Source organism: Emydura macquarii, unplaced genomic scaffold (assembly GCF_026122565.2).
Source record: "Emydura macquarii macquarii isolate MOO-44397 ecotype Brisbane River unplaced genomic scaffold, CSIRO-AGI_Emac_v2 contig_1363, whole genome shotgun sequence".
In the NCBI taxonomy this organism is placed as follows: Eukaryota; Metazoa; Chordata; order Testudines; family Chelidae; genus Emydura; species Emydura macquarii.
In genome coordinates, this window is record NW_027131500.1 from 17141673 (window position 1) to 17156127 (window position 14455).

The following is a 14455-nucleotide window of genomic DNA, read 5'->3' on the forward strand; positions in this document are numbered from 1 at the left end:
AGCTTCTTCTAGGCACCCTCCCATATGTGGGGACTTGGGTTCAGTCGTCTTCCCCACAGCCCGTCTCTTCCCCCACTCTTCAGGGGCTCTGTTTATCAGTCCCAACTTTCTTTGAGTTTCCGCCCTGTGGTATAAGCTGGGACTTTTTCTCCAGAGTGCACTGCCAGGCAGTTGATCTCCACAGAGTCCGAGGTAAACTTCAAAGGGAGTAATGCCTGCTTTGTCCCATTCATCATTAGTTAAAGGGGCAATCTGAAACTATTATTCCTTTTCCTGAGGATGCATATGTAACTCCTGCTAGTTATATAGAAAACAGAGGTGTACGTATAATATTCATAAGGTATTTACCACCATTTCCCATGTCCTTCACACACTGCTCACGCAGGAGTCTATAGGCACTTTGAGAAACAAGAGGGACAGTTGCCATATTTTCTCCAAAGGTAAAATAGATTAAAGGAGACTCTCTCCATACTAGACAAGGTGCGGGGGGGGGGGGGGGGAGCTGTGGGAGAGTGCTACTTACCCAAATCAGGGAAAGGAGTGAGAGCTGCACTTAGCCCAGTTTCCCTTTACATGAATTTCTATGTGTGCCACTGTTCCACTCCAGTCTCCACAAAACCGGATGAGGAATTCCTGCTTTTCTTCTCCCCCTACCCTTCTTGCCCCCCTACATGCAGTGCAGAGACACAAGATTGTGGCCCTAAGTCAGTGTCTGTTTGTTTGTTTTGGTGTTCACCATGTGCAGCTATATGAAGCAACAGTGAATTCCACAAATGGGTTGAGCTGCAATTAAAGTGGAAGGTGATATAACTACCTCCCAGAACAAAGAAACTTCGTGTCAGTGTAGAGTGATAATGCTTTGAAAGTAGACCCACATAACACTTCAATTGAGAAATCACTTTGCTAGACAACATGGGCTGTGTCGTATCTCTAGTGTCCCCCTTTTTCCACAGGGTACCATGAACCGCAGACATTTGCATTGAAGGAGTGCAATCCTTGCCCTCCTGAAATCAATGGGTTTTGCCACCAAGTGACTTCAATGGAGCCAAGAATTCACTCAAGTCTTGGCTGAACCTAGGACAAAGTACTTTGCCATTTTGGAGAGAATGTTGTATCTAGCCATAGTTACAGTTTTTCTGTGTATTTTATGGATTGTGAATTAATAGCATATGAAATGGCCAAGCATGGCTTTTGGTAAGGTTTGTCTCACTAGGAAGGAAACTTTAGATACTTTACAACTTAGCTTGATTTTTAGTTTGAAGATGGACACAAACACTTCATTGCTTGTAGGTCAGATTTTTGACAAAGGCAATTCAGACATTTTTGCAATATAGTGTGGTTCGATTAGTGATCCTATTGGTTTAAACTCTGTAAAAACATCTTCATTTTTCACAAGTGCAATTTGACTGGAATGTTGTCACTTCTCTGAAAGCCAGCTGGTTATGTGGATCAATCACTCATTTTACTCCTCCTATTCTTAATATGCCTCAATAATGCACTACACTTGTGTAGCACTTTACGAACATTTAGGTAAAAAGTCAGTAAATATATTCCTATTTTACAGAGGAGGAGACTGAGGCTCAGCAAAGTTAGAGATTTATTAATTAAATCAGATGTAGTTATACACAATATACTACCATTTAGTATTTACATTATCATACCACTTAAGAGCCTTAGTAATGGACTGGGACCCCATTATGCCCGACACTGAACAAAAACAGTAGTTGCCCTCCAAATAATAACTTTACAAAGTTGGTTGTTCACAGTATGCTTTCATTAAATAACTCTAGAAAATTAACATTTTTATATTAACATTTGGTATAAAACAATGTACATTTTGCATGAGCATAAAATGTGACATTGTTAAAAGTGTACTGATCGTTGTTAAACTGCAATCAACTACAACACTCTGATCAGCATTATATCAGTTTTATTTTTAAGAAAGTGGAATCCATTTGTCACACGTAGCAATTGCATAGTGCACCTTCAAAATGAATTTCTTTTGAAAACAAGTTCTTAATTAAAACTGACATTTGAGTCAATTGATGGGGTATTCATAAATTTGCTTGGCATTTCATTTTTACGTCTGCTGTAAGGAAGCTCAAAGCTCAAGTCAGACTCTGAATTTTAATTCTGCATTAACAAGAACATTGGAAAGGAAATATTAGAAATATGATTTAAATATGTATATACTGATGCAAAAAGACATCAGTTTTGCTGATTAAATTAAAAAAAACACCAGTAATTCAACCGTTAGGAGTGCTTAAAAAGGGAGGTTTCTTCCAGATGACAGCATCAGTACCTTTATTAATTTAGATTATAAAAGCAAGTATAAACTATAGAACTGATCTAATAGTCAAAAACCAAGGTCTAGGACCATATCCAGATAATACAGGGAGAAAGAATAGGCAAGCATCAGAAATCCTTAGCACCATGCAGATTAACAGCAAAGATGGTAATCTCCCACTTCCTCTTTTTCTAACAAATGTACAGATGGCATTAATTTTAAACTTCATGTATTTCTAAGGATTGCCACACCAAGACCAATGTGGACAGAAACAGTTGAATATAATATGCAAGATGCTGCTAGGTAAACCCAAATTGATGGACAAATTGAACTGAAAATATTTGCAGCAGTATTTCCTTCCATGTTGTTTCTTTGTCTTGGTCCTATTTGCATATTATCAAATATACGGATCATGTAGGACAGCAAGAACATCTCAAAAATATTTTGGGCAAGATCTTCAACTGGTTTAAATGGGCATAGCTCAATGGATTATACAAAAGACCCACAAATAACTCCATACTAGTCCAACATTTCAAAACAGAGCACAGCAAACACCAATTTAATTTTTGTTTGAAATTTAAATTGCAAGTGTCTCAGGACGAAGTGAACAAAATTGGATTATTTACATATTAAAAACATACATCCTGATAGTCCACCGTTCTGAAAAAATATTTCCTGGGAAGTAAAGCTACAACAGGTATATCTAGCTACACTAGTTTAACACAGGCTAGATATTTTTGTAAAATTATCAGTAAGGAAATGTTTAGTAACACTGACATTTCAGTGTTCATAATTAGGATTCACAGTCAATGCCCCACTGAGATAAGTGTAGTAATTCACACATCTCATAATGTTTTTTAAATGTGACTGGCTGCAGACTTGATGAGACACCAGTGCATCGGTTTGCATTTCCATGGCAATTTCCACTATCAGAAGGGATAGAAACCCACTTTGTTTTTTCAGATGGAAGCTGAGATTCTGCAGAACCCCAGCAATCCAGGGGAGGCTCTATCCTTGGAATGCACAAATTATTTCTCCCTCACTACTCAAGTGCTAAGAAAGTAGTGGACCTTGTACAAGGCAAAAAAATAAGACAGTCCCTATGGAGTGATAAGAATTATTTTAAAAAACAAAATAAATAAACTAAAAGAACCTCTTCAGTTTGCCAATAATTAAACAAACTGAATCCTACTGTGGGAGTTTAAAAAAAACAAACCCAAAATCCACCCAAACCACCAGGTGTGTTTGTGTGACTCATTTTTGTCAAGGCTAGCGTACTGAAATGGGAATGGGCATGACAGAAGCTGCCTAGTGGTCACCTCCAATTTGCCTTAAACCCACTAATTTGTAAATGCAACAGATGGACTGGAATTTGAAACACAGAAGGTAAAACCCCAGGCCATGTCCATACAAGGCTCTTCACTGCTTGCCAATCTGCCTCAACCACGTCCTACAGGTTCTGCTCTAAAGCTAGTTTAGGCTCCATGCTTATTCAGACCTTGGACTCTCTGCTGAGACTCATGGTTAACCCCTTACTAGGAATCAGACTGAGCCACTACCAACTAACTTCACACAGGCTACTGAAGAGCACTTGCACTGTAAAGAGGTGGGGCCACTACTAATCTGAGTCAGACTAGAACCATTACCTGGAGGTGGTGGTAATGAGAGAAACAGCCTCTCTCTAAACCATCCAGTCTGCCAGTCAAACTCCTGTAATGCTGCTCCCTTCTTTCATTATAATCCTTTCAGAAAAAATTACCACCACCATGTCTGAATTCCAGTAATTGACATCTGAAATACATCAAGGAATCCCAAACGTAAACTGAGACAAACCCATTCTGAAGTGCAGGAGAAATGTATTGTTGCTGAGGGAAAGGGAGGGGCTAAACTGCAAGGTAATAAAAATTAATAAATCTTATTTTTAGGGCTAGATTGAGCAAGGAGAACAAGCATAATCAACCCAGGTTTTGGGTTTGGTGGGGAGAGCAATCCCTACTCTCCAGATACTGCTGCTATGGGGTGTGGGCAGAGATTTGACTCTGCCCTGACCCCCTTCACATTTGCTGGCCAAGCATGAGGAGTGAAGTGAGCTGCAAACTTAAAGGTTGTAATTACTTGCTTCCCTTCCCTATGGAGCAAGAGGGGATCAGGGGCAAAATTACAATATAGTTACAATTCCTTTCTGGGATTGCCCAGTCAAGCACTGCCTCTTATGCAGGGTCCAGGATGAACCTAAAGGATCAAGAAGGTCTTTATTCCTACTTGTCCATCTGGTTCAGGAAGCAAGATGTATCTGGAGAATGTGGGCAACTCAGTGGTCAGGGAGTTGAATGGTTGGTAAATTATTCTATTTTTGGGGAACATAACTCTATATCAGTGGCTAAGCAAAGTGTGCCTCTGTTCTGGCTATTAATTTTTAATAGCTGTTTATTGTTTTAAACACCAGCAAGAAATATTGGGCCAATTCCTCATCTGGTTTAAATCTTTGTAGGAGATTGAGATCAATGAAACTTTGCTGATTTCTACCAGTTGATGATTTGGCTCATTATTGCTATAAAACAAGCTCTAAATGTAGAAGCATTTAGAAATGTGGTGTGTTCCTACTGACATAACATGTATATTGTGGGTTAGGCTGGGATTAATAACTGAGCAAGGAAGAGAGTAGAAACTGTCATGGGAAGACTGGACCAGACATTCAATGATTTGTCCCCTTATATGTGGTTAGGTACCAAGATGCACATACGCAACGGTCAGGGAGAATGTAAATTTCTTGGGCTCCTACACTTAAGATACCTAGAAGTGGCCACACTTTATGATGAGCCCATACATACAGCTCCACTTGATTTTACTGAAAAGTTTCAGAATGTCTGAAAATCTTAGACCATTTATGTAGGTGTCTGTATTAGAATTTTGGTGCCTCACTTCAGGCAAAACTGTCTGTGTGTGAAAGTATAGGGGGGTGGCTATATGAATAGGCAGCAATAGTGGAGATCCTGCACAGCAGGTATCTGCCTACAATGATGAACAGAAAAACATGAGGCTTTCACCTTGATGTGTGTTTTCAAAGGGCCCAGAAATGCAGGATATCATGCACTTTAATTTTGCTTAAACTCAGAAAATATGTCCCCTTCATTAAGTAAACTCAGACACCAGTGTGGCTCAGAAATCTATGCTTTCCTAAAATTGTTGGGTTTTTTTTTTTTTTTTTGGACTGGAAAACAAAAATTCATTCCCAAAGTATTTTTAATTCCTGTTTCATTTATATTTTCCACAGGGGGAAAACCCCCTTATTTTCTGAACAACATTAGACATAAGGGCCTCAGGCAGCCTCCTGAAGCCTGAGGTTAGAACGATATCATTCCACACATCCCTGCCACATGATTGGTAGGGATGAGGGAATTGTGGGTGTGATTGAGATTGAGATACAATTATACACTTCACACACTTTGACAACTTTTATCCTTAAACCCCATCTTCATGCAAGCAATACATGCAACTCTTGCCCTTATGTTCCTGGTAACTTTTTGGCATAAAGCAAAGCGCTTTCAGACAGCATTTGCTCCTTACAATTGTTTGGTCACTAAGAGGAGTCTTACTCTATTTTGAAACAGTACATGCAGATCGACTCATGATACATCACATGCAACTTGCCCTTCAGAAAAATCTGTTTGACAACATAGAAATTACCACGCATTTTTAGGATAACCAATTACAAAATGTTTCCTTGACATCCTTAGTTTTAATATGAAATGTGCTACATGAAAAACTCCCAACTATTCAGAAAATGCACAATAGATGCTGCCTGTCCAACTCTTAAGTGTATATTTAATTTGGCAACATACTTAGATTTCTTACACTGAAGGTATTGCATAGTTCCTCACAATTCTACTTTAACTGAGTAGATTTTAGAAAACAATATTTCAAGAATGATGCCCCAGGTACTAACATTTGCGTAATTTAAATGAACTGTAAACTACTTTCAAACAAAACAGGATGATAATCAACAAAATATTGACTATTTCAACAACAACAACAAAAAAGCTTTACATTCAAAACTATAAGGTGAATGGAAGATAAACATTTTTAATGTAAACTGATACTTTAACCGATAGTGTCTTAAAAAAGAAAACCCCAACAAATCTAGCTTCAGTGATACTATGGTTACTTTGTTGACAAGTTGTTTTGCATACCACCCCTAGCAAGCCAAACACACAATATATTAAAACAAGTGTTCTGCCTTGCAAGGAAGTAAAATATTAAGAACCCAGCATTAACATTCCCTTTATCCTCCAACCTGCAAAGTTGAATTAAAACTCCTGATTCAATGATAACTTATAGACCAATAGACTATAACAAAAAATATAAAGTTATTTGAAACCCTTTGAACCCAGTGTTTGGTCCCAAAATCATCCAGAAAGACAACACCGGTATCTTCCAATGTATTTAAAAATATACATATATATATTTATTCCACGCTCTCCTTAACTCGTTTCATATCTGAAACAAACTATGCTGAATTTTCTCAGTTGTCATAAAAAAATCTTGAATTATGAATATCACCTGTCTCTTGTCAGAATGAAGATGTATCAATTAGTTTAGACTGTCAGAAATTCAGTCTTCTTAGAGTGTTTTTCTTTTATTAACCACTAGCACCATCTGCTGGTCCAGGCAATCCCTTCAAATTTTAGAAAACGCTGTGGAGAGTGATCCAGCCAAAATGACGCAAAATGCTACTGAGAGTAAAAGATAATTTTTCAGTCCCTGTGTAGCCAAAGAAAGAGATGAAAAATGTAATGTCATCATTTGTATATAAAACAGTGTTTAAAAAAAAAAGGGGGGGGGGGTAAAATGAAAGTGAAGTTGGGTTGTTTACAGTAGATTTAATGAATAAGCAAGTTTCCTGGAATGGCATTTATCAGAAACAAATTTTAAGTGAATATTCATGGAAAGTGAATCCCGAGTTCATATAACGTGAGTGCTTACAACAGAAACCTGATTCTAAGAGTTACTTTCTTCCAGTCAGGGAACAGAATGTGATTGATATGTCCATTCAAACCCAGCCAAACATTGCTCAACTAAGTTAATGTGAGTCTTTCTGTTGACTCCAAAAGGAGCTGGGCCTCAGTTCATAAAAATTGTTCACAAAGCAGTTCACAGTGAGTAAGCTACACAGCCATCTATGGTTTTTATATAGGAATTATTCACAAAACCTATTCAATAAATAACTTTGAATATTTTTGAGAAAATTCATTCTACTCAAGGACAATTCTCAAACAGCAAAAGCCCCAGTCAGCTGACTTGGGCTCACAGGGCTCAAATTGCAGTGTAGACATTTGGGCTTGGTGTGGTGCCTTAGTTCTGAAACCCCATGATGGGATGAGTCTCAAAGCCTGGCCTCCAGCCCAAGCTCAAATGTCTACACTGCAATTTTTAGCCCCGCTGCCTAAGCCCCACAAGCCTGAGTCAACTAAGTTGGGCTCTGAGACTCTGTGCTGCAGGTTTTTATTGAAGTGTGGATGTATCCATAAGCACATATGTAAAATTAAGTATGTGAGTAGTCCCATTAAAATCAATGACACTTTCATGTACTTGCATGATCTTAAGCATTTTTCTGGAAAAGGGCCCAAGGCCCAGATCCTCAAAGGTATTTGGCATTTAACTCCCATTAAGATCAATGGGAATTAGACCATAAGGGATTTAGGTGTTAACCTATGGACCCTGGTTAGAACGTTAAGCATCAGCCAGTGGTCCTTTCATAGGCATGTATGTGCCTAATGCACTAGGCCATGTGACTCATGGGACAGTGGCACCACCAACTCTAGAAGCTTGTTCAGATTTCACAAGGATGACTTTTAAAGTGAAAATGGCTTTTCAATTTTTTTCAAAATGAATAAATCAAAGCTCTTCAATTTTATGTAAATTTCACAAACTAGAAGCAAGCAACGGTTCAACTAAGGGGAAAAAAAACTTATGACAAATATTTCATCCAACTATAATTATGGTGGTAGAACTTAGCCTCTGCTGTTTAGAGAGAATACTAATTTTAGCAGTATTCCCCTCTTAATCTTTCAAAATGTGAGAAACTTTTTAAGTATATACATCTTAAAATTACAGCTAAGCCTATTGTCTATGCATAAGACTTCCAAAATCTTCTTTCCGACATCCAAAAATAGAACTCTATTAATGTAGTTATGTTAGTCCTTGTGAATCTAAAACACATTTAACATTAAAAAATCTTTGTTATATTCGTAAATATTCTTTTGTTCCTGGGCTCTTGCCTCCTGATCCTGCTAAATGTCCTTCATGCTATCCAACTGCTCCTTAAACAGATATGGTGGATTCTCTTGAAGTATTTAAATCATAATTTGAGGTCTTCAATAACTTAGTCATAGGTTAAGGGTCTCTTACAGAAGTGGGTGAGGTTCTGTGACCTGCGTTGTGCAGATTAGATGATCAGAATGGTCCCATCTGACCTTAAAGTCTATGAGATACGGAATTCAAGTTTTCATTCTTCTAAAGTGATAAGATTGATGGGAGCTTTCATTCAAACTTTGTCATGCAAGAGTAATTTTTCTAAGAAAATGTTCATAGTTCCATCTTGTATCTACTCACTTATGAGAAGTCGCATGGACACGATATTGTTCCATGTATCCTCAAGTCTCAGGTTTCACATGCAATTCTTGAACTCGGACACAGGTAAAAGAGAGAGTAAAGTTAGGACACTATTGGACTTACCTTTATTTCTTTAAATATCAGGACTCCCCACATAGCAGCCACAATGCCAGGGCCCTAAAGAACAAGGTTAGTTTCTTTTTTTATACATAGCATTTCTTAAAAATGGGCAATTTTCCCAATACTTCTTGTAGGATGGCTATATTAGATTTAATTATTTTGTCTGGAATGAAAATTCAGACTTTTCCTTACTGTAGAATGCAACTGTAAATGCTCATGAACAAAAACATAAACGTTGTAAAAATTTTAAAGGAAGCTTCAGTAAATCCTGCAGGAAGAAGAAAAGGGGGAGAAAACCTCTGAGGAGAGGGTATGATCTGTACCTAAATTAGACTGCAGGGCCACAATCTTGAACCTGCCACTATATTTGTTCTTGATATTCTCCAAAGAGCAAGTCTCACTTCAGATTTTCATATGCTGTCCAGGCTGGAGGAGGCTACTCAGGCTTCTGCACAACATTTTAGCAGCTACCAGGGTTATTCTGAATGCTTACTTCATTATTACAACTAAACTAGTTGAACAAAGTTTGCCTTAAACATTTGTCATGAAAGCAAAAGACTAAAACTACATCCTCTTTTATTTAGCAAGAATCTGGATAATCCACACAGTCAGACCAGATGGACAGGTTGTAAAACTACCATTTATCAGTAACATCACACTACAGTTTTCCTAGCTGACAGAAAACTTAGTGATAATGAAGAGCACCTGGAAATACCAGTAAAAGCTATCATATGATTCTGGTGCCAGAAGGAAAGAATTATTAAATACACACCAGGAAATATTATACTACGAACAAAAAGATGTCACTTAAAATACACAGCAATGAATGAGTTCTCATGTTACACTTAATATTATATGAAAAGTGAATACACCTCTCCTTTAGAAAAGGGGGAAGAGGGTCAATAATAGGAGTGTGCTGTCTGAAAGCCTAAGATGCCAATCCCTAAAACGGAGCAGAGAGGTAGTAATCTTGATTGAAAGTAAAGAAGTGCATTTCATGCAAAACTAAAGTCTTGATAGCTACCATAAGACTACAGTTACCCTATACAAAAAGAAACATGCATTAACGCATAAGGTGGTTTGCAGCATCATCTTACAGCCCTGGTCTACACTTACCTGGAAATTTGGTGGCAGTCGATGGGAGACTGCGTAGCTTGTGTAACTCCCACTGACTGCTGTGCTTCCCTTCTACGCGCCGCCTTCACTGCACTGAGCCAATGGGAACCGCATTCCCATCGACGCAGTGCTACGCCACTCGAGGGGGTGGATTTACTGCGTCGACTTCCTGATCAATTGAGCAGGTCTACGCTGACCGCTCAATTGATCCAGAAAGATCGATCTGATGGCGGCAACTTTGCCGCCGTCAGTATAGACATACCCCCAGTGACACAGAGTACCTGGCAAAGTGGCTCTTTACCTAGTGAAGATATAACTTATGCAGCTACAAAAGACTCAATGCTCCTATGTATTGCTCATATATGTAAATAAAATTGGTCAACTCCTACTCATCTCAGTTACACAAATAGTACCATTAATCTTTGTAATAAACAGTATGTTTTAGGTATTGAAAACACAAAGATTAATATCTGAATTATTAAAGACTGAAAATATCACGGTGAGAAATAAAGCACACAGTGTAACTGCCCAGATGAAATCAGATAACCAAGTGATCAGCGTGTGCTACACACACCCCTTTGTGCCTGATTTACTGAGGATGTGAGTCTATTACAGAGACTGACTCTCTTACTCGTGCTTTTAGCTCTGGATGTCACTAGTTCAATCCCTGATACCACCCACGATGGTGGTTGTCATAACTACACATGTTCCTAAAAGCCAAAGGCAATTGTGGAGAAGCATAAGTAGGGGGTTTTGAGAAAAGTCCACAGACTGAATCAAGAGGCTGGATACCTCAAAGTAGCAAATTTATCCGAAAAAAGGGAAAAGAAAACCCTCATTTTAAATAATAGTGACATAATGAACAATTTTTTTAAAGGTACTTACGGCAGTGATTATTGGAAAGCTGACCACAGCACTGAGGTAGTGATTAGCTATGAACCAGCAACAATTGGCTATTGCCCAAAGTACACCAGCAACAAACCCTAGAAATAACAAATTCCAATCAGAAAACTATGTACAGCAAAATAGAGGCCATGTGCAGCAGGCTGCAAAAGACATTACAATTTACTATGTGCAAATGTAAAACAGAATCTGAATAGAATGTTAACTACTTTAACAAGTTGTTTTTGATTATCTACATCTAACCTCAAGGGATAAAATCATCCTCTCCAAAAGAAATGCCCATGGAATGTTAACTCCACATGGAGTGTTTCTGGGTGAGCAGCAGTTAGGTGGTGTCAGAGTTCAAGGCAACTGCACCTGTAATTCCCCTCAGTGGTTCAGCAAGGGCACCCACTGTGAGGTTTCCAGCTTCTCAGCCACTGCTCTTGGATGGAGATGTGTGTGTCTCTCTCTCTCTTTCTGGAGAATTTCCAGGCTGCACAGTTCCCTGCCTACAATGTATTATTCCCAGCACAGACAGGCTGCCTTACCACACTTGCTTGTTTTCTCTTCAGAGATGGTTAACAGGTGTAATTATTACAGTTATAAGGTACCACACAGCTCTTCCTATGCAAGCTTTCTTTATTCTTAAGGTAAAAAGCATTACAGAGAAAACAACAGAAAAAATAATAAAAGAATCTACAGATGTGCTAATAAGCTTACCAAAGCTCACCACTAACATGAATTCTGGCAAGAGCAGTCCTTCAATCTCCTTCCCCAGGGGATTCCCTATGGTTATAAGTTCATCACAGCTTCAGCTCAGAGCAAACACCCAAATTTTATGAGGCCTCCAGGGGCCCAGTACTTCCAATTCGACCCTAAAGTTTGGGACTCTCCATGGACCAAAAGTCCTGCCCATTTGCTATGTCAGAAAGAAGGCCCTGAGTTGGTTTAAAACTAGGCTATGGATAAAAAACCCTTTCTGTGTCTGTTGGTTCCTGGAGGATCCAGTTTGAACCAGTGTACATGTACAGGGGGGTGGCTTCAAAGGGTTGATAATGGAGGAAGTACATCAACATCCCCCTACCTACTAGAGAAGGTACATGCATTAACAAATACACAACTGCATTTTTAATATGACGTACCCCAAAGATATTAAACCTAATTCAATAAGGTTTAACTTTATTTAATTAAGTTTATCTTAATGCCGTAAGGTTTGTTCAAGATATTACAGGATATTATCAGTCGGTCACAGGTAGCTCAGCCCTGGCTGGAGATGTGGCTTGGTCTCACTGTGCACTACATCTACAGTAGGATCTGACTGACACAGTCAGGACTGATGTGAAACATATTCTAAATAGATTTACAACCCAATGTTTATATTTAATATTGATAGTCAAACTGGATATCTTAAATGTTTCTGTTACTCAACATAAAGACAAAGTTTGAAGTATAGTATATGCCTTAATGTTAATAGCAAAAATAAATATTGATAGGGTGTGCTGAAAAGAGAAGAACTTCCGCTGAAATCAAAAGAATCATTCTTTCAGATTCTGGTCTTTATCCCAGGCAAATTTAATTATTATACTTTTGTTCTCTTTACATTTACAGCAGAGCCAGTGATCAGAAATTTAAGCAGAGAACCTCTCCCCATCCCCATTGTGAACAAAATATTTTTTTTCTAAATGGCAACCATGTAGTAAAATAATGCATTATTATCAAATGAAAGAGCACATATGTGGAGTAATTGCTTTACTTGCTGTTTAGGAAACTGTGGTTTTGTATTCATATGTGGGTCTGGGAGTTATTTAGCCTGGCTTTTTGTTTGTTGGTTTTGCTTTGTTCAATGGGTGATATTCACTGCATTAAACTAGAAAAAAACCAGTTAATTACTGATCATTTAATAACAGGACAAGGGTTTGAGCTCAATGTTTTTTGTTTTAAGACTAACGTATATGGGTGTCACAAGAATCCTGCTAGATACTGAGTTCAGGAAAAATATAGGCAATCCAAATGTTCCCACAACTACTGAATTAAGAGTTTATTCAATTGTTTGTTTTTACATTTGCAGTGAGACTTCTTCACCATCTGGCCTTTCACAAAAAGGATATATTTTTCTGATGCCTACCCTTACAAAAGTTCCAAAATTTTCAAAGGTTAATGTGATATATAGGTCTTAGTCATAATTTTCTAGACAATGTGTTCTCACGTCTGGCAAAGTGTCAATTCCAGAACATCGTTAACATGTAACATCACATTTCAAATTGGACCACAATTTTCATTGTCTCCCAACCTTTTCACATGTATTAATAAATGTGCTCTTTCAAAAGATACCAAAAGTCAAGCGAACATAATTCCAAGATTAACTATAATCCAAAGAGCATGGTTTGGAATAATTATAGTAGTACAGTTGGAATGATTAGAGGAAAATAATTTAAATTAATAGCTACTTGATTGAATAGTCATACCTGGTATTATGGCTTCAGGGTACACTTTAGGTTTATTTTTCATGACTGCACAGTAGATCAAAAAGTATATGGTACTTGTGAGAAAGATTCCACTAAAGTGTGCAAAGACATAGTCTAAATCTGAAACAGAAATTGCACAGATGTGAAGATATAAAAACGTAAATATTTTTTTTACTAAACTTATTCTATGCTGTTTCATACATAGTGTGCACAAATCCAAAAACACCTAGGACACTAATACTAGCAACCTGAAGTTTGGTCATTAGCCATCCATTTTTAATAAAACAAAAATAAGAAAAACAAAACAAGTTTGTTGCATTGTCCACATCATACAAACATGACTACAAATACTATTATAGAAGGAGTTGGTCAATCATGCAGGTTAAATTATATAGGGGGCTTCCACTGGGCTGACTATGCCACAAAATCATAGAAATGGAGGGCTAGAAGGGACCTCAAGAGATCATCTAGTCCAGCCCCCCCATGCTGAGGCAGGACCAAGGATACCTAGACCATCTCTGACAGCTGTTTGTCTAATCTGTTCTTAAAAACCTCCAATGATGGAGATTCTACTACATCCGCCCTTGGAAGCTTGTTATCATACTTAACTATTTTTATAGTTAGAAAGTTTATCTTCATATCTAACCTAAACCTGCAGATTAAGGGGATTATTTCTTGTTCTACCTTCAGTGGACATGGAGAACAATTTGATCGCTATCTTATTTATAAGCCCATAGTGTATTTGGCACTTAGGCACCAATGTTTTTTGACTCAAGAAGAAAAGGAATTCTCTGTGTTTGTCGTAATGCTGCACTCCTGAGGTGATTGTGAGAGTAGATAAGACAGTTTCCTTATTTGGGCAATCTTCTAGGTCCTCTGCTCTGTGTGCATTTGGACATGGAGCCAAAAGTCTCACACCTGGCTAACTAGGAATTCGTTCTATTCTTGAGGAGGACAAGTTATAAGCTCT

At 38.0% G+C, this 14455-nt stretch overlaps 1 protein-coding gene across 5 annotated transcripts in view; it reads right to left on the reverse strand.

Annotated features, from left to right (window-relative positions):
• Positions 1 to 1581: 1581 nt before the first annotated feature.
• Positions 1582 to 14455, reverse strand: part of TMEM144 (transmembrane protein 144) — a 28380-nt gene continuing 15506 nt past the window's right edge. For 4 of the 5 annotated variants that reach the window (XM_067551832.1, XM_067551830.1, XM_067551831.1 and 1 more), the window contains 4 exons: positions 13486 to 13605; positions 11021 to 11118; positions 9023 to 9076; positions 1582 to 7048 (listed from right to left, as the gene is read on the reverse strand). In XM_067551832.1, coding sequence (XP_067407933.1) covers positions 6965 to 7048; positions 9023 to 9076; positions 11021 to 11118; positions 13486 to 13605 — 356 coding nt within the window. In that variant the 3' untranslated portion in view covers positions 1582 to 6964. Of the gene's footprint in view, positions 7049 to 8899; positions 9077 to 11020; positions 11119 to 13485; positions 13606 to 14455 lie in introns of all 5 variants that reach the window. The other variant, XR_010920501.1, reaches the window with a different exon arrangement.